Here is a 25,251-nt window from a genome sequence, read left to right on the forward strand (position 1 = left end):
GCTTCGTTCCAAATTTCAAATATGTATGAATTTTCAATGAAATTAAGTATATTGGAAGAGTAGCTTCATTCCAAATTTCAAATAGGTGTGGCATAGATGTTCAACTTTACTTTTCTAAACTGAGAGGACAATGTAACCTGGTACAATACACATATTTGGCTATCTGTAACATTTGTTTAGGCTTGATATTGCTGGGGGTGTATTCAGTGTATTATATGCATTATTAAGATTATTAAGGTAGTAGTATTTATTTCCTTTGATGATTTCCAACTTGTGAGAAGTTATCTATTTTTCATAATTTACCATTTTGGGCTAAATTGGGTCCTGTAGAATTTCACAATCTTATTGTTCAAGATCCTGTTTCTTTTTTCTGTTTTCATTATGTTCTGCAGCTTTCTCTCTGATATTATTCCATGACAATATTAGGTTAAAGCTTTTTGGTTTTATGAAAGTGTCATTAGAAACCAACCAAGAAGAAGACAACTTAGTTGCACAAATTTTACTAACTCAAAACATCTTTTAGCCACATACATTTTAGCATTAATGTTATATTTTTGTCAATCTTCTCTTTTTATGTTATCTCTTTAATTTTTAATTAGCCAATTCTAACATCCCCTGCAAGATTCTTTTTACCTATTTCTCTGGTCATTTAAATGTAATGTAAGACTCTTTTTCATACATTTGCAGCTGTTTGTCCTGTTTTGTTTCGACATCACTGAAACATTTCCCCAAGTGTTGACACATTAACCCCTGGAGGCTTTTGTCATTTTTGCCTGAAAATCGAGTAGGAAACACGTTTTGAAAGCTATTTCTAAATAGATCCAAAAACACCAGATCCCCAGTGATCTTTCAATAACATACTGCCTAGTTGTGTTAGAAACATCATTTTTCATTGGCTATTTGACTCGTGCATGAGCAGAAGGGTAAATTTTTTTTTGTTTTTTATGTTGCTAAACGCAGCCATTATTTTATTATTGACACCACTCTTTATTCCAAATGCCCATCTTATCCTACTTTTTGCAAAGGCTCATCTGTCTGTTTGCAGTTATGCCAGTTTGCCTTAGATCTGAGACCAAAAAGACTAAAATCCTGACACAAAATCGGATTCCGAACATGGACGAATTTTGGGTAGAAAAAAGTCGGGTCCAAAAAAGGAGGAATTTTTATCTGTATTTTGTAGTGCAACCAGATATTCCAGATTATTTGGTATCATTGTAGAGCTACATCTGTCTACCTTTCTATAATACCACCCACTTTAGTGTATCCTGCATGACCATGATGCTACAGAGCTTGGCAGTAGACTACTACCTCCTGCCACATCAACTCATCGCTAGGGGTTAATGTGTTAACCTTGCATTTATTTCATCAATGTTACCTTGTACCACACTGTTATTACTAACTAGTTTTCAGTCAATATATTCTTTCGATTGCTCAATCTCAGCATCTAAGTAAGAAAATGTAATAAATGCAGCTTCTTTTATTGTTTTGATCTTATCACTCAAAGACATGATATATAAATAGTAAACTGTATTGCTTTCATTAACATTCATTTTGCTTTTTTCACGTCAGCTATCCATTTTGGTTATCTGTGCCAAATCTTTTCTTTTCTGCATAGCTAAGAGGGAACTAGTTTGGTAACTATTTTTGTTTTCCTGTAAATTTCATCTATTAACATTTCATTATCTTGATCATTATTTTCAAATCTTTCTGCAACATGGTTCATCTCTGATTGTAAAGGGCTATAATCTGCAAGGGATGTGTTTTTCCTTTCCCTCTCATTCTACAAGTTATTAATCTCACTCCTTATCTTTCGATCAATTGGTAGTAAATATTATTGTACGTTATTTGACACTTTACCATACAAATCTATTGACAGGTCTAAAGAATTTAACAATTAGAACGTTGGAGATTATATTTATTATTGATAGTTTTTTATTATAGAACTGAATCTTCTTCAGGCATTATATAAGAGAGATACGCACACTTCTACATGGACATTTATGTTTTGATAATTATAAATAATAATGATTTCGTGTTGAAAAAACTCTGACATATGCTACAGATGTGTTTATTTCCTTGGTTTCTGTTTTTCTATGATGATAATATCACTGGTCAACAGTGAAATCATTACTGACTTGAAAAGGCCCTAATCTGTAGTATTTTGGTGTGCCGAACACGAATATAACTGTGAAAAATTTGTATTGGCTCTCGTTTTGAAGATATTCATATACCTCATTTTCTATGTTTCACTGTGTAAATTTCTCCAGTAGGACTGCAGCAACATCTGGAATAATGATGTAACATTGCATAATACCATCATGCTCACATCATCCACAGTTGACTGCATCATTTTCTGATGCAATGCAATACTAATGCCATGCGGCTGCTGAAGTAAGTTGACGTCAGCAGTGTACTATACATGTGTAGGCCTATTATACTAATGCCAGGCGGCTGCTGAAGCTGACGTAAGCAGTGTACTATATAAAGCCCAATCAGATAGGTTCAGCATTTAAAATATTTTAGACGTTGTGCGAGACAGTTCAAGCTACTGTTACATAAAACTTATTATTTTATCCATTTACGTACAATAAAGAACAGTAATGCCTCGAAAGTGTGTTAATACCGTGGACAATTTTTGCTATATTTGTGGGGAAGTGACATTTGCCAACCAGAAGAAAAGTATCAATTCTCAAGTGAAGAAGGCATATCATCTTTACTTCGGATGCAAGGTTGGTGACCAAGACAAGCCTTGGGCTCCGCATATATGCTGTGCTACATGTACAACACAGCTTTCACAGTGGTTGAATTGCAAAAGGTCATCAATGCCGTTTGCAGTCCCAATGGTGTGGAGAGAGCCAAGCAACCACCTAAATGACTGTTACTTCTGCTTGGTTCCTCCTCTTTCCGGCGGAATAACGAAGCGAAAGAAGTCGAGAATAGTCTACCCAAACATTCCGTCTGCATTGAGACCAGTTCCACATGGTGAGGGACTTCCTATTCCAGAACCTCCAGCAGAATATTCTCTTGATTCATCTGACGAAGACAAAGGTGAGTCGACCTGTTCTTCTCCTGGTCCATCAGCATGCAGTGATCCAGATTTTCACTGTGGTGCATCATCAACCCCACACAGAATAACACAGGAAGAACTAAATGACCTGATTCGTGATTTGGACTTATCAAAGAACAAGGCAGAATTGCTAGGATCAAGACTCCAACAATGGAATCTTCTAGAAGAAGATGTCACAATTACTGCATATCGAAAGCGCCACCAGCAATTGGAGCCTTTCTTCAGAAAGGAAAGTAATCTGATATTCTGTTCCGATATTGAGGGCCTCATGAATGCTTTAAAAATCACTCATGACCCACAAGAATGGAGACTATTTGTGGACTCTTTGAAACTGAGTCTCAAGGCTGTGCTTTTGCACAATGGAAACATTCTTCCATCTATTCCAGTAGCGTATGCTGTCCACATGAAAGAGACATACGATAACTTAAGGCAGCTACTGAATTCCATTGAGTATAACAAGTACAGCTGGCACCTCTGTGGTGATTTGAAGGTAGTTGCCCTTTTAATGGGACTGCAGCAAGGATATACAAAATACATGTGTTTCTTATGCGAGTGGGATAGCCGAGCAAGGGAAATGCACTACATGAGGAAGGAATGGACTCACAGGCAGAATGTAGCCATTGGAGAGAAGAATATCCAACACCCAGCTCTGGTTGAGGCTCAGAAAATCTTGCTACCACCCCTTCACATCAAACTAGGTTTGATGAAGAACTTCGTGAAAGCCATTGACCGGACTTTGCCAGCATTCCGATACCTGCATGAAAAATTCCCTCGACTCAGCGAAGCAAAGATTAAAGAGGGAGTTTTTGTGGGTCCTCAGATTCGAGAGCTTTTCAAAGATGACCGGTTCAACAACTTGCTGGAAGGTGACGCGAAACAAGCATGGAATGCTTTTCGCCTAGTTTCTACAAACTTCCTCGGAAATGTTAGGGCAGAAAACTATAAGGAACTAGTAGAAGACATGTTGATGAAGTATAAGAAACTTGGCTGCAATATGTCTCTAAAGATTCACTTCCTTCATTCCCATTTGGATTTCTTTCCTAGCAACTGTGGTATTGTTAGTGATGAACACGGCGAACGTTTTCATCAAGATATCGCAACAATGGAACAAAGATACCAGGGAAAATGGTCCACTACAATGCTGGCTGACTAGTGCTGGACACTCCTCAGAGATGCTCCCGAACAGCTGTACAAGAGACAGGCGAAGAAATCTAAGATGTAGTCAATGACTTGATTTTTTATAGGTAGGCTATTACAGTTGACCTTTTACTATTGGAATGCATTTCGTTATGTAAACATTAATTTCTTGCAGATTACAAAAAAACTAGAGCCAATTTTGCAATTTGACTGTCATATTCGTGTTCAGCACATAAAAATTGATAAGAATTGACTAATTTTATTTCAGTAACATGACTTTTGTAAAAATTTGTTGTCCAGTGTATTGTAAGCTTTTTATTCAGCATTATGATATATTTAATTTCATTAAGCCATATTGAAATATGATTAACATGTTGGTATATGTCTTTATATTTCCATTTATTTCAAATAGTTTTACAGAATACAAATAACTATTTCATACCATATACAAATAATCAAATTCATTTCCATGTATTCTTGTTTCCTTTTACATGACATAACTGTATATATCGAAATTGTATTTACATCTTTGAAAATAATCTGTTTATTTTTTTGTTATTTTTGCTGATTTATTCTTTGCTCATTCAGGCCAATCTCTTTAAGATACTCCAAGGAGTTGATATCTATCTCTGTGCAGTTGTCAATATTATATTATTATGAATCTTTGGTCTTAAAATAAGTAATAGAAAAGAGAGAGAAGCAACATGTTTGTCAAATTCATCAGATAATTTATTTCCCTAGAATTCAAAGTGAAAAATGTAAAAACAAGGAACTTATGTTGCAAATTATATCCCAAATAATCCAGTAATTACAGGCACAAGTCCTACTGAATAAAGTTCTGAATTGATGTGCCTATGGTGGCTTGTGTAGTGATGGTGTGCCAACAGTTTTTTGTTGGATCACAATAATACAATCCCTATTTGAAATTTCACTTTAAATCCAAGTCTCCATTTCCAAAAATGCTATTTGTGATGACCACTTTGTTTCTTCTTTAAATACGTTACCAATCCATAATACCTTAGGAGAGCTGCTATTACTTCACAAACCCAGCCCTCCCAGATCTACTTTTATTTAAAGGGAGCCAAAAGTTTTCTGCTGATCCATGTGGCAGTCAGTCAGGCAGACTGATCTCCCTTAGGTGTAAGGATTGGTGGCAAAATGTATGAACCTGCCACTTACAACCTCTGCTCATGCCAAGATGCACGCTTTCATCACAAGAGACCTCGCAAAAGCCAGAATCTAATTGGAAGATAAATCATTACAAGTTGGAGGAGTTTTTTACTTCTAAGGAAAGCACACTCCTACTTTTTTCTTCCTATGCTAATGAAGTTCTGCCTTTACAATTTCTAATACTTTTTTGTCTCCAGACATGTAGGTACTTGCATGGAAGTCTAAGTGAATTCATATTAAGCTTGTGGTATAATTATTTTATGTACATGCAAGTCTCTAATGCTTACAGAAAAGTCCTAATATATGTGTAATTCCGTTATGAACAAGTACATATCGGTGAGTTTCTTTATCATGGCATTTATAGGGTCTGGGCAGCATGCTCCAAATGATTTTAATTGTACAGTCAGTCTGTGGGCCTTTTTCCTATAGGTAAAATTGCCTCATAAATGATATTGTTGCACCTACTTTGTAAGTATCTATATTGATGCCTACGGTTGGTTTTATATGCAGGTTTTTGTTTGTAATGTAGACACTTGTGTACCTTCCTGTATTGCTTCTGCTCTGGTTTGTAAAGTACAGGTAAGATTTCTATACATGGTTTACTCAGTCATGTCTTGCACATTCATATTAGTTTAGCAGGAGCATATGTTTTATAATTTTATATTCATGTTTTAATTAGGAAGAAGTAGGTATTTTATTATTTTATGTAGTTAATGTTTATTATTGAGTGAAATACAGTCATCAGCTGCAATTATTGTGTTATTCTCATTTTACACATATTTAGCCATTTAGGTAACCTTGAGCCAGGATTATCTGTTAGAGTTTTGTTCACTGAGCAATGCAACTACCCTGATTGCTGGTCATGCTGGGTTGTTCTGTTGTATGACAAGTGGTAAACAACTTTCTGATTGGTTAGTTTGCTACTTCTCTGTATAAACAACATAGTATGAACAGCATATTAGTGGTGGTCAGTCCATTGGAGCTTTTGAAGGGTGCTGTTCATGGCATTGCATTAAAGTGCCTGATGATTCTTTTGCTTGCAAGAACATGTAAATTGGCCTTTGTCCCATATGATAAGGTAAATAGATTTATGATATGGTTAATGTAATAGTTTATTTTATATGTACTCTGCATATTTCTCGGGAATGCATGTTGATGTATTTTAGTACATTTTAATAGGTTATCAACCTGCATTTTATTATTAGCATATCGTTCTGTCCATACCTTTGTCTGTCTGTCTGTTCCCTACTTTTGCTCTAAACACTGACTGTTGTTTAGGTTTAATTGATCCACTATGTCTCTAGATGGATAATTAATAAATATATGGAATTGTAAGTTATTCGTATTAAATGTACTGTAAAGAGAATCAATGTAAACATGCAGAACAATAATGCACTGATGACGATATTATTTATTATTGTAGAATGTATTTTTATTTTATTTTTAGGATGTATGTAACAAAGCAGGAGAAATGTCTCAATCTCCACCTATCAACCCAATAATGTACAATAAATCCAATACTGAACAAAATGCTGGACTTGTATTGTCTCACCAGTGAGTAGAAACACATAAATATCAGTCTATATAAGCACAGGATGAATATCACTGTCAATCACAAGATTCAGATGATCCACAATGTCTCGATGAAAATGATTGACAAAACGTTTCTTGAATCCCATGAATGAAACAATAAACACAGCCAGAGTTCCATATGTATTCTTCTAAATTGATACGGCTGGAGTACCCACATGTCCACATCCACTGGCAGCGTGATACCGAAGGGATTGCATCTATTGCGTCTATTCTTGTTTAATCCACTTGGTCCTGCCCTCCTGCCATCATATACATATACACAACCTCAGCTTCAGCACAATAAGTCCTAAATCGATTCATACAGTGTTGCTGGTTGTTGGATACATGGGATGCTGAATGCTCCTTAAGCATCTTCACTTCATTTGACAGCTGCAGGACAAGATCTCTCAATTCACGTAGCTCCTTGTTTTGTGATGTGGTTGAAGTTGATGCCATATTAAGACTGGTTGTTCTCTTGGTACGTTTTAGCTCATCTTCCCGTTGCCTGTGTTCAGATTCAATACGACGAAGAGCTGTTCTCAATTCGTCAAATGTCTTGAGTGAATCAAACTTATGGCCAGACACATCCTTAAGTGTCTGTTTAAGTCCTGTCCACAACATAGCCCTTAGCATATCATTTGTCTCACTGGTCTTCACTAACCCGTGTTGGATGGCTTTGTTTAACAAATCTTCCAGCTTACAACTCCATGTAGAAATATCTTCATCCTCTTTCTGATAAGCACTGTAAAAGTCAGGCACTTTAATGCAGTGCCATGACCAGCACCATTCAGAAACTCTAATGGACTGACCACTAATATGCTGTTCATGCTATGTTATTTATACAGACAAGTAGCAAACTAACCAATCAGAAAGTTGTTTACCACTTGTCATACAATAGAACAACCCAGCGTGACTAGCAATCAGGGTAGTTGCATTGTCTCAGTGAACAAAACTCTAACAGGTAATCCTGGTTCAACTTGATTACCTAAATGGCTAAATATGTGTAAAATGAGAATAACACAATAATTGCAACTGATGACTGTATTTCACTCAATAATAAACATTAACTAATAAAATAACGAAATACCTATTTCTGCCTAATTAAAACATGACTATAAAATTATAAAACATATGCTCCTGCTACACACTTCCCTCCACACATTTAAATGATGTCCTCATCATTTAGGAGTATCCACCATGATGAAAATTATGGCTTTGGAAATGGTATCAGGCATGCTGTTGAAAACTCCTTTTGTGTGCAATGACTGGCGGATACAGACTTTTGTTGGCCAGTCTGGCTCATTAACGGCTTGGGACATCACATAGTCTCCAAAGGTCATCCATGAAGGTGATTTTGTCACTGGACTAGAACGTCGTGGTGCTGGAACAGGCAAGGAACTCTTCTCTGTTCGTAACTGATCAGTAACTACTACATTACTGGAGCTCTCAACCTTGGTTTGCCCTGGTACTGCAGAGTCATTATCAATGTTGATCACAGTATCTTCTGGATTTATAGCTCCAGACTGTTCAGCAGTATGACCACTCTGCTCATCATCATCAACTGCACTAGCTGAAACCAGCTCTCCTCCCACACTGGGATTACCATCATCTTGGTTGGAAGAGGTTTCATCATCCACTGTAAGACTCTCACTGGAGGAGTCTGTAATTGAATTTTTGCCAGCTAGATCATCTTCAACACTGTTCCTGACAGATATATCTCCCAGATCTGCCATTGCGGAACCACCAGTTACACCAATCATTTCATTATCACTTGGAAGATAAAGCGATATAGAGTTCTTTTCATCCTGGTCAGAATCTGTTTCCCTGAAATTATTCTTGGTTGAATTTCTAGTCTTGGATGTTGCAGACTTGAAAGCTTGTTTCTCTTGCTTACGATTATTATGATCCATCTGAATTGGCAAGGCGCCAATAGGAAGCAGCAAATTTCTATGAAGAGTGTGTTTCGGTCCTTTGCCATCTTCCGATCGTACAACGTATACTGGGATATCCGGATTTTGTTGGGATTCCACAATGTAAACATTAGCTTCCCAGCGATCAGCAATTTTGTGTTTTCCATCAAATGCCACTATCTTCACAAGAACCCTATCCCCAGGCAGAAGAGTTGCAGCTCTTGCTTTTATGTTATATGCCCTCTTCTGTTTTTCTTGAGATTTTTCTGCAAGACATGTGGCTAGTTAGTACGATTCTTCCAATCGGTTCTGAAGAGATTTAATATAAATAGACAAATTGCCTGATCTACTACCCTTATCTAATTCAAATACAAGGTCAATAGGTAAACGTGGCTCTCTTCCAAACATCAGAAAGAGAAATGTATTTTTATTGTATTTGTAGGGTGTATGTAACAAAGCAAGGAGAAATGTCTCAATCTCCACCTATCAACCCAATAATGCACAATAAATCTAATACTGAACAAAATACTGGACTATCGTCTCACCAATGAGTAGAAGGCAAGTGCTGTAACATTTGTATAGGTGAAACTTGAGTCATGTTTATCTGCATAAGCATTCCATCATATTTAAATAGCACTTGGTCACTCACACCGGTAGTCTATGAAGCTTTTGAACATTGGTTTGGGCTAAACTATTTTTATATGCATGCATGTCTTCATGCCCTTAAGAAGTCCTTATATGTTTATAATTTCATCATTACTTGTACATACAGGATCGTTTCCTATACCATGGCATCCTTAGCCTTGGAACACCATGCTTAAATGATTCTACTTGTACATGCCATCTTTGACCTTCCTTGCAGGTCATATTGTAATTAAGATCATCTCTTATCACTATTTTCAAGGTAACCATCTTTTGGTATAGTTCTGTGTCCACTGTGTTCAAACAAGTGGACGCCAACATTTTTATACTTCTCCCTACAGGTGATATTGCCATTATATTTTAACTGTATGTTTCACTACTTTATTAGACTGTCTATTATCAATTTCCGAGTCAGCTGTTTAAGATTTAGGTCATTATAAACATTGACTGGTGCAGAGCTACAGTTTTACATTTTGCTCTGTTTGTCTTGCAGATTAGAACTATAGGTAAAGTACAGAAACGCACAGCTAAGGGCAAAGACATCAAGAGTTTTCATGCTGACCTTTACTCAGCATGATAATTTCTAGAGGACAAGGGAGATAAGTCAAATTTTACCCTTCGGCTACTAAGCAGTGGACATTGAAATGCTCCAAAACATCTCTGGCACCCAAGTCACCACCACTAGACTCAGCATTATTGGTAACTACTATTGACATTGCCTCCATGGCGTTTGACTCTATTTCTATTGTGGAACAGGGAGGGAAAGAGCTACACAAACAGTCAAGTTCCCTTGTGCTCATATGGATAGGTTATGTGGATCAAACATCCTGTGCCCTGTCCAAACCTGACGATTCTGATGACATCCTACCAACACAGATGGCTTCTTTCCATTGCGACCAGCATAGACCATATACTAGAGATCATGAGGGGCCAAAACAACAAATATTATCATCTCAATCACAAAACAGCCCAGCTTCCAGTACATTGAACCCTACTTATGCAGAAAAGTAAAGGGACCAGTCTAATCCATATAATGCCTTGAGACAATTTTTCAGTATTATGCTAGTATTAGTTCCTCACACTTCAACAAATGTTGCTTTGCAAATTTATACATTCTGCCACAAAAAGAGACTCTTTACTCAGCGACTGTCTGGAAGTCATGGTTACTAATTCAGGGCATTCTATGAGCTTAGAGGGTCAGACCTTGTCACTCTTTGCCAGATAAGTCTCAAACATTTCAGGAGACTTTAGTCTCACCATATGCAATCAAGGAGATGCTGCTTGTTCTCAAGTGATGTCATAAATTTTAGACTATAATGTCACAGAGTTTTGTCTTTCTCTTTCCAGAGCTTCAGCATCTGTTGATCTTATGACAACAAGGAAGAGTCCAGCTTCAATTACTTCCACAGTCAAAGGGAGATACTGACTGTGTGATCTACCTGCAACATCAATTCATCGGTATTTCTATCTTTGCCATGCACCAGTATTTCATTTGGAAACCCCAGCAGCCGACACTGATATCACTGCTTTGGAGATACCACATATATGTATTGGATGGCCATTGATAACATTTGGCAGCTAGTGCACAATATCGCTGCTGTGGCTTTGGTGTTGGACATCATCTCTGTGGCTATCTTCCAACAGGCAGATCAGAGCTTATCTTCTCCCACTCCAACTACTTTGGGGCATGCATGGAAATTGGTCTCAAGAACGGCCTGTGTACTAAGCAGAGCCTCTCAACACACTTTGGCCAATGCCATAACTGCAGATACAATTAGAAATTGGTGCAATTTCCTGAAGGACCACCGTAAAGCCAAGCTAAGAGCACAGTCTTTATCCTCTACCTTATATTTAATGACTAGATTGAAGGATTCCACAAACAAGCCACCAAAGAGACCGCTTTCCCACAACCACAACACATATACAGGGATAATACGGGAAGTCAACAAATAGATCCAAGGGCCACACATAGGACACAAACCTCTGAAAACCATCCTATCAAAGATCCACCCTGCAAAAGCTACACTTTTCACAAACCAAAGTGGATAAAGCACCGAGAGGGTCATATCGATCATTCCAACATTTCTCCTCCCGGCATCCTCCTCCCCTTAGAAAAAGAGGATGTCATCTCCACTTTGACCTTTCCACACATCCTGGTCAGTGGAAGGCTCTAAGTCTTTGCTGCTGAATGGAACAAGATTTGCTCTGATGATCCAAGGACTGGACAAGTGGTTTTCAAGGGACTCTACATCACTTTCCACACCCATCCTCTTCTGCTCAACGTCCAACAGACCCATTTAATGCCATCACCTTGCAGCAAGAAATAAATGACCTTCTCCAGAAAAGGGTGGTAAAACATTTTTGAAACACAGATTCTCCAGGTTTTTTCCCTGGATCTTTTGTGGTCCCAAAGTTAACAGCACTGTATCTAGTCATCGACCTAAGTGCCCTGAATAAATTCATTCTTTCCCTTTGGTTCTCAATGGAAACACCATGGCATATTTTGAATGCCATCCAAGAGGGAACTTCCCCATAGGTGTAAACTTAAAAGACCCAAACCTCCATGTCCCTATTCAGAATGCTTCCAAGACGTTCCTCTGAGTCGCCTAAAACCTCGTATACCAACTCAGGGTACTCCCACTAGAACTCAACATTAGTCCCTGGGTCTTCACCGGTTTGATGAATTGAGTAATGGCATATGTCTGGACCATTTCTACGTTGGCAACATCAAGTTACCTGGATGACATCCTGCAGAAACGTCAGATGAGTTTTATCTAAACATGACATTATAACCCTTTTTATACTGCTTACCAACCTGGGCTTTCTCATCAACAAGGGAAAATCCAACTTAGATCATCTCAACAATTTGTTCACCTAGAGATGGAGTTCAGTACACATGCAGCATAGTTCATCACACTCATGATCTGGCATTGATGATCCAAACCATGGTGGCATTTTCGCTTTCAAAGAAAACTCTATCTGCACAGGAATTCCCTCCTAGGCTTGCTTAACATAGCACTGGAACTCATTGCCATAGGTCATCTTTTCTGGTGCCCATTTTTAATTCTTCTGTCCCAATGGAGACTAAAAGTTTGCCCACTGGACCAACCCCTCACCATCTGCACACAGTTAAGGCACCATCTTTGAAATTGGGGCAACCTAACTTGACTCTCAGCAAGTATGCCTTTGCAAGTACCACCACCTGAGATTAGTCTGTATGGATGCAAGTGCAGAAGGCTGAGAAGCCCACCTACCATCCCTTCATGAAGATTGCGGTGCATGGTCTCCCTAGGAACGACATTTGCATGGTCTCCCTAGGAATGACATTTACATGGTCTCCCCAGGAATTTGAATATCAGTATCAGGAGAGGACAGCAATTGTGAAAGTCTTTCATTGGTGGCAGGGATATTTAAATGGCAAGAGAGTTCTTATTATGTCCCACAACTTTACAGTGGTCTCAGATGATAAGGAGGATCCAACTTTCCAGACCTTTGCATCCTGGTGTGGGACTTTCAAAAGTGGTATTGTCAACAACATATTCATGTTCAAGCTTGCCAGATCCTTGGACACCTAACATACTAGCCAGAGTCTTTGTCCCAGAATAAATCAACTAACACTGACAGAATGGTCTTTTCATTGCTCGGTTTTTACTCAGATATGTAACCGAAAGGACAGACCATTGATAGACCTGTTTTTGATTAGGTGGAATACCAAACTCCAGCCGTTGTATCTTCAGTCCCAGACTCAAAAGCCTGGGCAGTCAATGCTCTATTGATAGATTGTAATGGCCTGGATGCATACTCCTACCCTCTTACACCTCTGATTTCAAAAGTGATTAGACAGCAAGACAATTAGAGTGTCACCTTTTCCTCATTGCACCAGTCATATGGAAGAAGTTGTGAATCAACAACCTCATTACTCTCGCAATTGAAACCTGATTAACTATTACCATGCTTGAAGTCTTGTTATTAATGAGGTAATCTTGCACCTGATTAATTGTTACCATGCTTGAAGTCTTTTTATTAATGAGGTAATCTTGCACCTGATTAATTGTTGCTTGAAGTCTTGTTATTAATGAGGTAATCTTGCACCTGATTAATTGTTACCATGCTTGAAGTCTTTTCATTAATGAGGTAATCTTGCACCTGATTAATTGTTACCATGCTTGAAGTCTTTTTATTAATGAGGTAATCTTGCACCTGATTAACTGTTACCTTGCTTGAAGTCTTGTTATTAATGAGGTAATCTTGCACCTGATTAACTGTTACCTTGCTTGAAGCCTTATTATTAATGAGGTAATTTTGCACCTGATTAATTGTCACCTTGCTTGAAGTCTTATTATTAATGAGGTAATCTTGCACCTGATTAACTGTTACCATGCTTGAAGTCTTTTTATTAATGAGGTAATCTTGCACCTGATTGACTGTTACCTTGCTTGAAGTCTTATTATTAATGAAGTAATCTTGCACCTGATTAACTGTTACCTTGCTTGAAGTCTTATTATTAATGAGGTAATCTTGCACCTGATTAACTGTTACCATGCTTGAAGTCTTATTTGTGATCTGATTTTGATCTCACTTGGAATATTCTGTCATCAGGATCCTGGACTATTTCAATAATACACGAGTTCATTGCATATTAATGAGGTGTTCGTGCATCTGATTGACAGGGCTTCTTATTTCTAGTTTTCGACTGCTGGGTTTATAATGAAGCTTGATCCTGGATGACTTCAGTTATGAGCAAGAGACTGCTTATCAAGTATTACATTGTTTTTAGAAAGCATTATTACATGGGTATATGTCAAATAGGTTGAAGGAACCTGATGGAAAGTTTGGGGGATAGGATGTACACTTACAATACTACATAAGCCTATAGACAATTGTTTATTTTGTACCCAAATGAATGATATGAGGCCCACATGGATGTCTTGTTTTATATTTATACTTACACAATTCTTCTTCTTCTTCGGATTATTATTATTATTATTATTATTATTATTTAGACATAGAGAAGTGAAACTGAATCCCATTGGAAATGGGCTGATAAAGGCAGGAGAGGTACGCACTGGACTTACCCCGTATGTGACATTGACAAAAGAAGGAGTGTGGGGCAATGCAGACCTGGAGAACTTTTCTGGTTAGGACAGTTTTTAATATCCTGATTAGGTCTACATAGAATATTGTCCGATATATATTTCATGCAATTACACAATAAATATAGAAGTTTCCCCACTTCTGTAATCCATTAGGTATTTACAGTATATACAATGTACAGTATATACAATGTTAGATGTATTAAGATGTATTGTGTCTTAATCTTGTGAACTTTAAAATTTCATCGAAAATATCAGTGTTGGCCATCTCTCTAATTTGAAGTCTTTAAAAACTGTCATGTCTTTTTAAAATCGGGTACTTGACATACTAACAACAATATTTAGAAAATGCATTAAGAAAAAAAGAAATAAGATAAATTCAATTAAAATCATCACAATGCATGGTGCTATGGCAAAATGTTACATGAAACTGCACCAGGAACAGGCAATATCTGCCATTTACCATGGAGTAATGCTAACATTCTGCACAATGGTTTTATTTATTGCATAGCATTAGATAGTTAAGGAAAAAGAATTGATCAGGTTTTAGAGCCTACTTTGCCCTGGTTATTTAAAAAAGGACATTTTTATGTTTGATATAGCTAAATTCTCATTTAATTCCTTTTAATTTGGTTTATTATGGACTGAATTTAGGTTATAGAGTACAGCATTGCCTTACTTTAGTTGAGCATATTTCGATCATTTTCAATTCCTGGATATGAGAGGTAAATTGAAAAAGAAAAGAAATGGTCGATAAAATATTTTTGGTATATTTTAAAAATCTGTTATTGAATGTTTCAAAGTTAGTATTGCCAATTCTGCCAAAAATATTTTTCCCTATTTTAATAACTGCTAAATTTAGTTAAATTTTGACTATTTGGTTTCTCAAGTACATGGGAGCATACATTTCAGTTGGCTTTATTCTTCAGGCAGCGCATTGTTTCCTTAGTACAAAATATAAAACAATTTCAGTCACAGTACCTGGAAGTTGCATAGAGGTATGTCAGCATTCTCTACACTGCTTGTTACAATTGCACACAACTTAACCTTGTACCAGTGCAGGCTTCAGAATTATGTAAAAGTGTAGATTAGAACCGTATACTGTACTTCAGTGCAGTAATAACTTAATTTGGTACCATTTATGTTCCAGATAAACTATACACACTACTCTGCATTGATCCTGATGTACCAATCAGTTCTGTTGGTACTAAAGACAGTCCTCTTATCCACATGATGACGATCAACATAAATGGGTCTGTAGCTAAAGGCAACACACTGGTAACGTACCGTGGACCAATGCCGCCCAATGACGTCCCACACGCCTACTACTTTCTACTGTATGAACAGCGTATGGAAATGAATACGATAACTCCATCACGGTATTCTCCTTCTACATGCAGCCCTGCAGGAAGGTGTGTAATTTCTAACGTCTTTGTTTCTGTGGTTACACACATCGGTGGAGATCTCTGTAAAGCATGTTGGCTTATATCAGAAGATAAAATAACAAATGTGTTTATGCCACTATATATTTTTAGCATACATGGCATCATCTTTGGTGATAATCCAGTATTTGTTTTATATGACAAATGAATCTTCTAACATGATTAGGAAAACTGAATAGAAAGAATGTATGCTGTTTTGACTTTCCACTCTTAGAAAATTACCAGAGGCATAGTTTATAGCAGGAATGATTGTGTGTGTGTATATATATATATATATATATATATATATATATATATATATATATATATATATATACAGTCCTACCCGTTATATATATTACATCATCATCTATGTTCCTTAGAGGAAAAATCAATTTTCATCCAAACATGCAGATTATTACAGATTACATCACAATTTAACTGTAATGATATACTTAGTTTTGGAAATGGCACACTTTTAGGATTGTGTTGTCTGTTAATGATATACTTAGTTTTGGAAATGGTACACTATTAGGATTGTGTTGTTCTCGTGATATAAAGTTATGCTTCACCGTAAGCCCCTAACTCTAGAAATGGCCTGAAATGTATGTGTGAATGGCAAGAGATGTGCTCTAACAAAAGTTAAATACAAATGGACATGGTCTTCAAATATCATTCTGCATTTTTTCCACGTATCAAGTTAATCAGTGCATAGAAATCTTGTGAACAGTAGTTAGCTGAATAAAGTCAATCCAACAAAGTAAATATGTAAATCTGTTTCAGGTGTTTGTTTAATATCCGTGGATTCACAGCAGACAACAATCTGACATTAGTTGGAGCCAGTTGGATGCTATCAGAAAAAGATGAGTACGTCCGATATGCATATATTCAGAGTGGCAGAAATGAGACCGAAATGTGTGGAGGGGTCAAGGGTTATGCATATCCTTGTCCAGTTGCTAAAGCACATTTGTTTGGGCCATGTGGCTATTATGTTTATATTTCTTGCATTGTATTTTATCTGCTATTGTCACTGTAATTTAAACTGTAAAGGCAAGATATTTACTGCTAAAGAACTGTTTGTAGGAAAGTGCACTATTCAAACTTCCAAAGTATTTCTAACCAGATGATTTCTTTCTTTCCAGAATCTTATAGGCTTGTAATCCTTAAACTTTAAATTTTAAAACTTATCCATTCTACCTATGATAATCCATTTCCATAGTTTTATTTATGCAGCTGTCTGAAATCAGCTGAAACCTCTGTACGCAATGCAATTGTCATATTTTCATATGCAACACAACAGAAATAACTAATTCAGTGATAGCTTGTTTTCTGTCTCTTTCTGGCTAAGCTCAATAAAATCATTGACTTGATGGCTTTTGTACTTGATTTGTCTCCCTTGCCTCTTTCTAACACATTAATCTCACTAGTGCAAATAATTCAGCAGTTTTTATTGATTGCGGTGAAGGTTGGTAAATATTATTGTCTTCACTTGAAAATACTCTCAACTACAAATCACTTTGCTCCAGCTGTTTTTATAAGACATATTGCCCATTTCTGGCTTGTAGCTGAAAGCAATGTGTACCAATATTTTGGGAACACATTTAAAGCAAACATTTTAAAATTGATGTCCATGAAGCTTGGCAAATGTTATATTTATTACCTAATGGTGTGCATATCAACAAGGCAATTTACTTCGATATTTTGTTAGGGTTATTGCTTTTCTTTGTCTTGCAGATTAAAGGAAACTCACTGCTTTTGATAAACCAATTTCATTATGTGGGAAAATAGGTTTTTGACTGAAGGTTGTAAAGGATAATTTCTAGATTTCTTTTCCGCAGTCAGTGACTTTTTTGAAGCAATGGATGTTACCTAATTTGTAATCTCTTCTAGGCGAAAGCAGGGATTTTCTTTTCCTGCAATTTAGTCCATTCCGTTTTTGCAACGAGATAATAATTGGTTGAACTTGACTCTAACTTTTGACAGTTGTTCGAAGGTTTTGATTTTTGATTGGGAGATGATATGATTTCAAATGAAAAAGTACATGACTTAACAGTATCTTGAAGTAATGCAATAAACATTCGACATATAAAGAATCACATATAGTTTATACATTGATTAGGAGTGATACTATTTTCCCATAGTTCCTCTGTAGCTAAATTTCAGCGGAACATTGTTGTCTGGTTATTGTATTTAGTAGATGAGCAGTCAAATTGACGGCTATATAAAATTGAACATAAAAAGCATTTTAATAGTTTCTATAACTATATACTTCAGGTTATTTGTTTAAAGCTAAATTCCAGTCCTGCAGTAAAGTCTTTAAGACACTAGATGAAGTTGAGCAAATAGGTTTTTCATCTCCTACATCCTGTGCATACTAAATATAACTAAATCCATATCAGAAGAGTATGTCACAAAGTTTTGTTTTATTTCAGCATAATATAACATTGCCTTATATACTGGGTGTCACCCATGCTAATCAGCCCACATCATCCTCGTGGTAGGAGTATGTTTGTCTAGGAACATTCAGGGATCCGGTACAAAACCTATCATTTGCCTTTCTAATTGTGTTAGCCCATTTCGTTACTTTATCTTTGTTGCTTGTGTTTTCAAATTTGTATGTGTATTTGTTTACCCACCTAAACACTCATTATTGATCGCACCCTCCCTGCTACTATGTCTTAACCAAAACCTTTATCAACACCCACATGATATTGCGACAGAAGCTCATGTAAATTAATTGTGATAAATCCATGTGGAGAAGCTTGTACTTTTGAAAAGAAGTTTTTAAAGTTAATCATATCCATATCTCCTGTACACCAGGTCTGATGAATGTTTCGCAGAATATGTGCATCGACTCCATTAAACACAACTAAAATATTACAATTATCTCTGATTACTTTAGATATTTGTGTATATCACTGAGTAACATAAATAACATCTGATCTGTGTTTTTATGCCTGTCTTAGGGAAAATATTCAAGCTGGATTTGATTGTTTGTCCAGCATCATATCATCATATGCTATGAGATTATTAATAAATCCATTGAGGTCATCTACAGATGGGGCTTCATCAATATCATTGATAAAATTAATAATATCATTGCCTTCCTCATCCAACAGTTTTGCATTTTCATTAAAATCTTTAAGCACATCATAGCATTGCTGATCATCAACTGACAGAGCCAGTGACCAAATACAACTTAACCCATTTAAGCCATCTCATTATTAGATTAAGTAACAATTGTGTCTTTCCAGATCCAGATGGACCTATGATAATTGCTCTGATTGAATTTTGTAGCGCTGGATGATGTTTGACTGGCTCTTGCTTTTGTGTTGCTGAAAAATCAATGACATCCATGTTATAGAAATATTATAAATAATATGAATTGTGTTCATTGCAGAGCATCTACCCCCTACAAGTGGATTAACAACAATAATAACAAAAAATAAAAAGCCTGCCGTTACAGGTAAGTGTGTAAAAAACGGTACAATCAAATACAAATTCATCTCCCTGGACAAGTCAAGGAAAACAGGTGGTGATATTGCTGCTTCATTAGGAAAATTACCAGGAGATCCATGGGCTAAGTATTCAGGAGAAAAACATCTTCCCGGATATAATTATCATGGAACCCAACATGATACGTGACTTTACAAGCGAGCTCAACCAAGACCTGGAGAGTATCCAATAAATGTGATCAATCAAACATATCACGTTCATGATGTAGCGTATGAAAATAATGATTTACGACGACATATCAATTAAAAAGTGTTCTCCATGGTATAGCAGTATTAGGGACCAGCTTCGCACTGCTAAAAGAGACCGCCGTAAAGCTGAGAGGCTCTGGCTTTCCACCAGACTCACTATTCATAAGCAAATCTATGAAGTCGCTAAAAAGAACGTCACAAATATAGTCCATGCAGCGAAATCAGCCCACTACACTACTAAGATCATGGAAAGTTCCAGCTGCAAAGAGCTCTTCGAGATTACTAACAAACTAATGTCAAGGAACAAATCCACACTACTTCCAACTACCTTCTCTCCAGTTGACCTTCCGGACATGTTTGCAAATTTTTTCTGTGACAAAGTACAAACTATTAGAGATAAGCTTGACACCACAATTTCAATTGACTTGTCATCACCATACAGTTGGGATACAGAATTTGAGCGGCAACCATTAGCAGCATTTGAACCTGTCTCTATGGATTTCGTACATACAATCGTGATGAAGAGTGTACCAAAGCCATGTGAACTAGATCCAATTCCAACATCACTGCTGCTTGAGTGCTTAGATCCAGTATTACCTTCACTAACTGATGTTATTAATACCTCTCTCTCATCTGGGGAATTCCCATCATTTTTCAAAACTGCCATTGTAAAGCCTCTGCTGAAGAAACCAACACTAGACCATAACGATTTAAAGAACTACCGCCCAGTTTCTAATCTCCCATTCATTTAAAAAATCTTAGAAAAGATTGTTCTATCCCAGCTTGTATCTCATCTAAATTCAAACAGTCTTTTTAGCAATGTACAATCTGCATATCGTCCTTGCCCAGTACTGAAACTACTCTTCTAAAAGTAGTTAATGACATTCTCTCTGCATTGGATAGCGGAAAGATTACACCCTCCTTGATTTGTCTGCAGCATTTGACACAATAGACCATGATATATTACTTCACCATCTCCAGCATGTATTTGGCATTCATGATACAGCCTTACTGTGGTTCAAGTCCTACTTGGTCAACAGAACACAAATTGTATCTGCAAATGGAAAACACTCCAGCCCAGTTGATCTATGTTGTGGTGTTGCACAGGGGTCTGTTGTTGGACCTGTTTTCTTCATTCTGTACACTCAGTCGCTCTCAAGTGTCATAGATTATCATCCAGTGTCTCATCAATTGTACTCTGATGACACGCAAATATACAAATCTAGCCACCCAACTGAAGTTGATGCTACCATCCAAGGTGTAGAGAGGTGCATTTCTGATGTGAAATTATGGATGACTTGTAACAAGCTGCAGATGAATGATGATAAAACTGAGGCCATTCTGATCACAACACAAAGACTTTCTCATTCACATCCTTTACCTAAAACAATAAACATCAGCAACACCAACATTAAATTCACACAATCAGTACAAAACCTAGGTGTTACTCTGGACAGTACTCTCACATTGCACCAACATGTCATGAACATATGCAAGGCTGCGTATCTTGAGCTGAGACGCATCAGCTCAATTCGCAAATATATTTCAGTTGATGCCACTAAAACACTTGTGTGTTCATTAGTACTTTCAAGACTGGACTATTGTAACTCAATTCTGTCTGGTTCATCTCAATATCTGCTCCAGAAACTTCAAAAAGTTCAAAACACAGCTGCTCTGATCATGCTTAGAGTACCATGATCAGAGCACACCTCCCCACTGCTCTGTACCCAACACTGGCTATCCATTCGATCCAGAATCAAACACAAAATTTATTCTCTGTGCTACATTTCACTGTCGGACTCTAGTCCAACATACCTATCTGACCTCACCCATGTGTTCACACCAGCAAGATACTTACGATCCTCTTCTGACAATTGTATACTCATTATTCCAAGTATGAAAACAAAGTCATATGGACAGCGTTCTTTTGCATACCAGGGCCCAGCAACGTGGAATGAATTGCCCACTGAACTTAGACACAAAGACACAGTGATCACATTCAAGAGGGCTCTCAAAACTCACTTATTTCGACAGCAAGAACAAGCTTAAAGACCTAATAATGTTTCCTACCTGAAATATTCTCAGCATGTTTTTTATTATTTTTAAAAATGTTTTTCTAATTTCATGTTGTTTGTTTTTGTAATAATATTATTGTGTTTCTTATCTTATAGGTGTTGTCTAAAGTTGTAAAGCGCTTAGAGCTTCTAAAGGTTAGGCACTATACAAAGTCCTCATTATTATTATTATTATGTGAAGTGAATTCTCTTGTTAAATTCCATAAAAAGTAAATCTCTCAGAGAAAAACTTGCTAGCTTCCTAGTAAAATCTGCAACGAAAGGTAAACTAGTGCTAAGGGCTGGTAATTAATCAACAGATTATTAAAATAATGGAATCTATTTATTATAGCCCAAGAGGATACAGGAGGGGCGAGCAGCGATTAGTAAAATTGCTGATGCAGCAAATGTCACACATTCTGTTGCTGCAAACTGGTGAGCATGACAGGCAGTATGGCTAATTCATCTACCACCACCTAAATAAAATCAGTATGCACATTTTAATGTCAGCACTCCCAATGAAGTTCATCAAGCAGATATTTTGTTTTTGCCACACGATACTATTAAAATTGGTAAACGTCAATCACGCACATAAAAATACGCGTTGATTGTCGTTGACGTTGCAAGTAGATATACAGAAGCAGAACCATTATCAACTAAAACAGCAACTAAAGTTGCATCTGCGTTTGAACGAATTTATCAGTGTGGTGGTCTACAATGGCCACAGTTTCTAAAGGTGGATCCTGGCAATGAATTTCTTGGTGCAGTATCATATCTAATGAAAAAAACATAACGTCAAAATCAGAAGAGGACATACCGCAATTCATTGTGATCAGGCAATTGTTGAATGATTTAATCAAACACTTGCTGAACGGTTTTTTGGCTATCAGTATGTGAATGAATTAATTCAGAAAGATGAGAGATCTTGTGAATGGGTTGCAAAACTACCAAGTGTAACAGCTAAGATAAATAATGAAATTACTTGTGCAATTTCTATGAAACCTACCAATGCGATCACAAAAATACATATACCAATACAACAACATGACTCTTTCTCAAAACAACCATTACTAAGTAATGTGACTGTAAGATATTTATATGAACGTGGTGAATTTGAAAGTGGTAAAAAAAGAGCAGCTCATCCTATTTGGAGTGTGACGACACATAATATTTCTAGTGTGGTAAGATCCATGGGTAGACCTACAACCTACGGGCTAAACAACACTGTTCCTCAATGTGGATTTGTACGTGAACAATTACAAGTAATTCCTGAAGATACTCAATTACCACCACATTCACTTTTGTGAACTAGTACCTCAACGTCGATTACATTCGAGACAGGTCAGCATCACATTTTCACATGTGTGACCAAGACAACTATTAATTCTATCTACAGTAAACTGTCTTGGATTATCATTTGAATACGGCCACATCATTACTGTGTTACAGCTCGCACAATGATTATTCTGTTGTTGTTTCAGTGTCGTGATAAATTCAGTATCAATATCAAAGTCACGCTTTTTTTGTCACACTGTTTAGAAACTAATTTTGTTCTTACCACATTATCTAAATTGCTAGCAGTTTGATTATTATTTTTTGTGAAGATTTTGATAATCCTCCGCAGCTGAGATATTCTTCTGACTCGAGACACTGTGAGATAAACTAAGTTTGACCATTCAATACAATCTTCAACAATCCAGATATTAGTATCAGAAACAGTTAATCCTTTTGACGAATGAATCGTTATAGCATATCCTAGCATCCATGGAATTTTGCCCATCGTTAACCTACTCTCAACAACACTCATAGAAACTTAAACAATATCATTTAACACAAGAATTTGTTTACTATCACAATCTGGAATTTCAATGTTGATATTTTGCCATCGAGTATCTGCTGGGAGATAACAATGGTACAGGTAGATTTTAAAAAGTTTCTTTATGTAACAGTAATAATTGTTGCAGTGTATCACAAATTATCTTCCTACTTGCAACTATTAAATCATCTGGTTTCCACATATTCCAAAAATCATACAAAGGAGTTTCTGAAATTATCGTACGCATTATTTCACACTGAATTTTATTTGGTTGTAGTCCGATAAATTTCTCAGGCTCTCTTAATTCTGGATCAAGTGCCCTACGATCATTATATATTTCTTCATAATAATCAAAAAAATTCCTAATCCCAGATAATAATCTTTGGAATATATTTTTCACCATTTGTATCTCCTTTCCATTAGCCGAAGCTGTGATAAGTATGAGATTTTACTCCTCGTTCGTTCGTCTCTCTGGCGAGTCTATGTGCAGGGGTTAACACAGTTATGTCAAGTCCATGAAATAATTCAATCACACGTGTTGTTTTACCATAACGTCCCAGTCCATTGAGATAAACAGTCTTATGTCTGGTCACAGGATCATATACCGATGGTGCAGATGACAATTCTGACAGTTGATTAATTTTGTTATAAATAATCTATGATTTCCACGTCGGCAGATTCAGAATAACTAAGTATCTTTTCTTGTTTAATTCTCCATTCGCCCCATGATGCATCAGCACTGGTATGTAGTTATTCTTGCAATCCTGTATTTTGTATTGATATAAATTTAATCTGTGGCGACTCTAATAGCAACATTAGGAAATCTATTTATCACCGATAATAAATTTATCGAAACATACGCAAGCAAGATCTTAAATGAGTAAACTGCTGTGACTTACAATCAGTGTAACTCACAATTGTACCTTATTTAGTTCCGTTCGATAAGTTAACATTACTACAACTTATAAACTCTCCATGGTATCAATAATTATAAAATCAAGTTCAGCATCTTGTATAATTAATCTTGTACAATGTTGTCTATGCTCATATGATCCTCCTTGGGTAAATTTACCAATAATGTTTCTGCCAAGATCTTTTGCGATTTTATTCTCAAAATCAGCTATATCAGGATTTTCATCATCAAAATATTTCTTTTGTTATGGTAACCACACTTGTTTCTGCGGACTATATGATATAATTGCTTCATTTAACAAGCAACGATATCAATAGTTTTACATCAAGCATATATCATGACAAAACAATTGGAACCCAACCAAGTTCGCTAAAGTGTTTTCCAAACCAGACAACAAATCAGATGAAGACATTCGGCAAACCTAAATGACTCAATGCGTGCAAATCTCGTCAGGCCAAAAGCTGGTAAGGGTCCGTTTACTGAAACTTTGATCATCACGTGTGTTGGATGTCCAAATCTCTTAAAATATACTGAAAACTCTCCCATTCCAAGAAAACTTCTTTGATAACATGCAACCATATCAACCGAGAGAACATCATTATAATCGTATCTGGTATTCCACAATCCGCCGTGTCCGTGTTCCACACAGCTGCTTTATATTTCTTCAAGATATTTCAACTTTGATGGTTTCCATGAATTTTCCTTGTGAGCAAAATAAGCAGCAACTGACGGAACGGTAAAATAATTAGCGA

General features: G+C 36.6%; 2 protein-coding genes across 2 annotated transcripts in view; one reads left to right on the forward strand and one right to left on the reverse strand.

Annotated features, from left to right (window-relative positions):
- LOC149772686 (uncharacterized) overlaps nucleotides 1–17,382 on the forward strand; it is a 79,221-nt gene extending 61,839 nt beyond the window's left edge. The window contains exons 7-9 of the mRNA XM_089947492.1: nucleotides 14,502–14,635; nucleotides 15,742–16,003; nucleotides 16,796–17,382. Coding sequence (XP_089803618.1) covers nucleotides 14,502–14,635; nucleotides 15,742–16,003; nucleotides 16,796–17,048 — 649 coding nt within the window. The 3' untranslated portion in view covers nucleotides 17,049–17,382. The remainder of the gene's footprint in view (nucleotides 1–14,501; nucleotides 14,636–15,741; nucleotides 16,004–16,795) is intronic.
- Nucleotides 7,990–11,795, reverse strand: LOC149772687 (uncharacterized). The gene is made up of 2 exons (XM_089947483.1): nucleotides 11,639–11,795; nucleotides 7,990–9,137 (listed from the first exon to the last, which is right to left on the reverse strand). Exons 1-2 carry the CDS (start codon nucleotides 11,793–11,795, stop codon nucleotides 8,125–8,127), a joined length of 1,170 nt encoding a protein of 389 aa, XP_089803609.1. The 3' UTR covers nucleotides 7,990–8,124.
- Nucleotides 17,383–25,251: the final 7,869 nt, after the last annotated feature.

The sequence above is a fragment of the Sinohyriopsis cumingii genome, unplaced genomic scaffold (assembly GCF_028554795.1).
Source record: "Sinohyriopsis cumingii isolate HCF-2022 unplaced genomic scaffold, ASM2855479v2 utg001276l, whole genome shotgun sequence".
Classification (NCBI taxonomy): Eukaryota; Metazoa; Mollusca; class Bivalvia; order Unionida; family Unionidae; genus Sinohyriopsis; species Sinohyriopsis cumingii.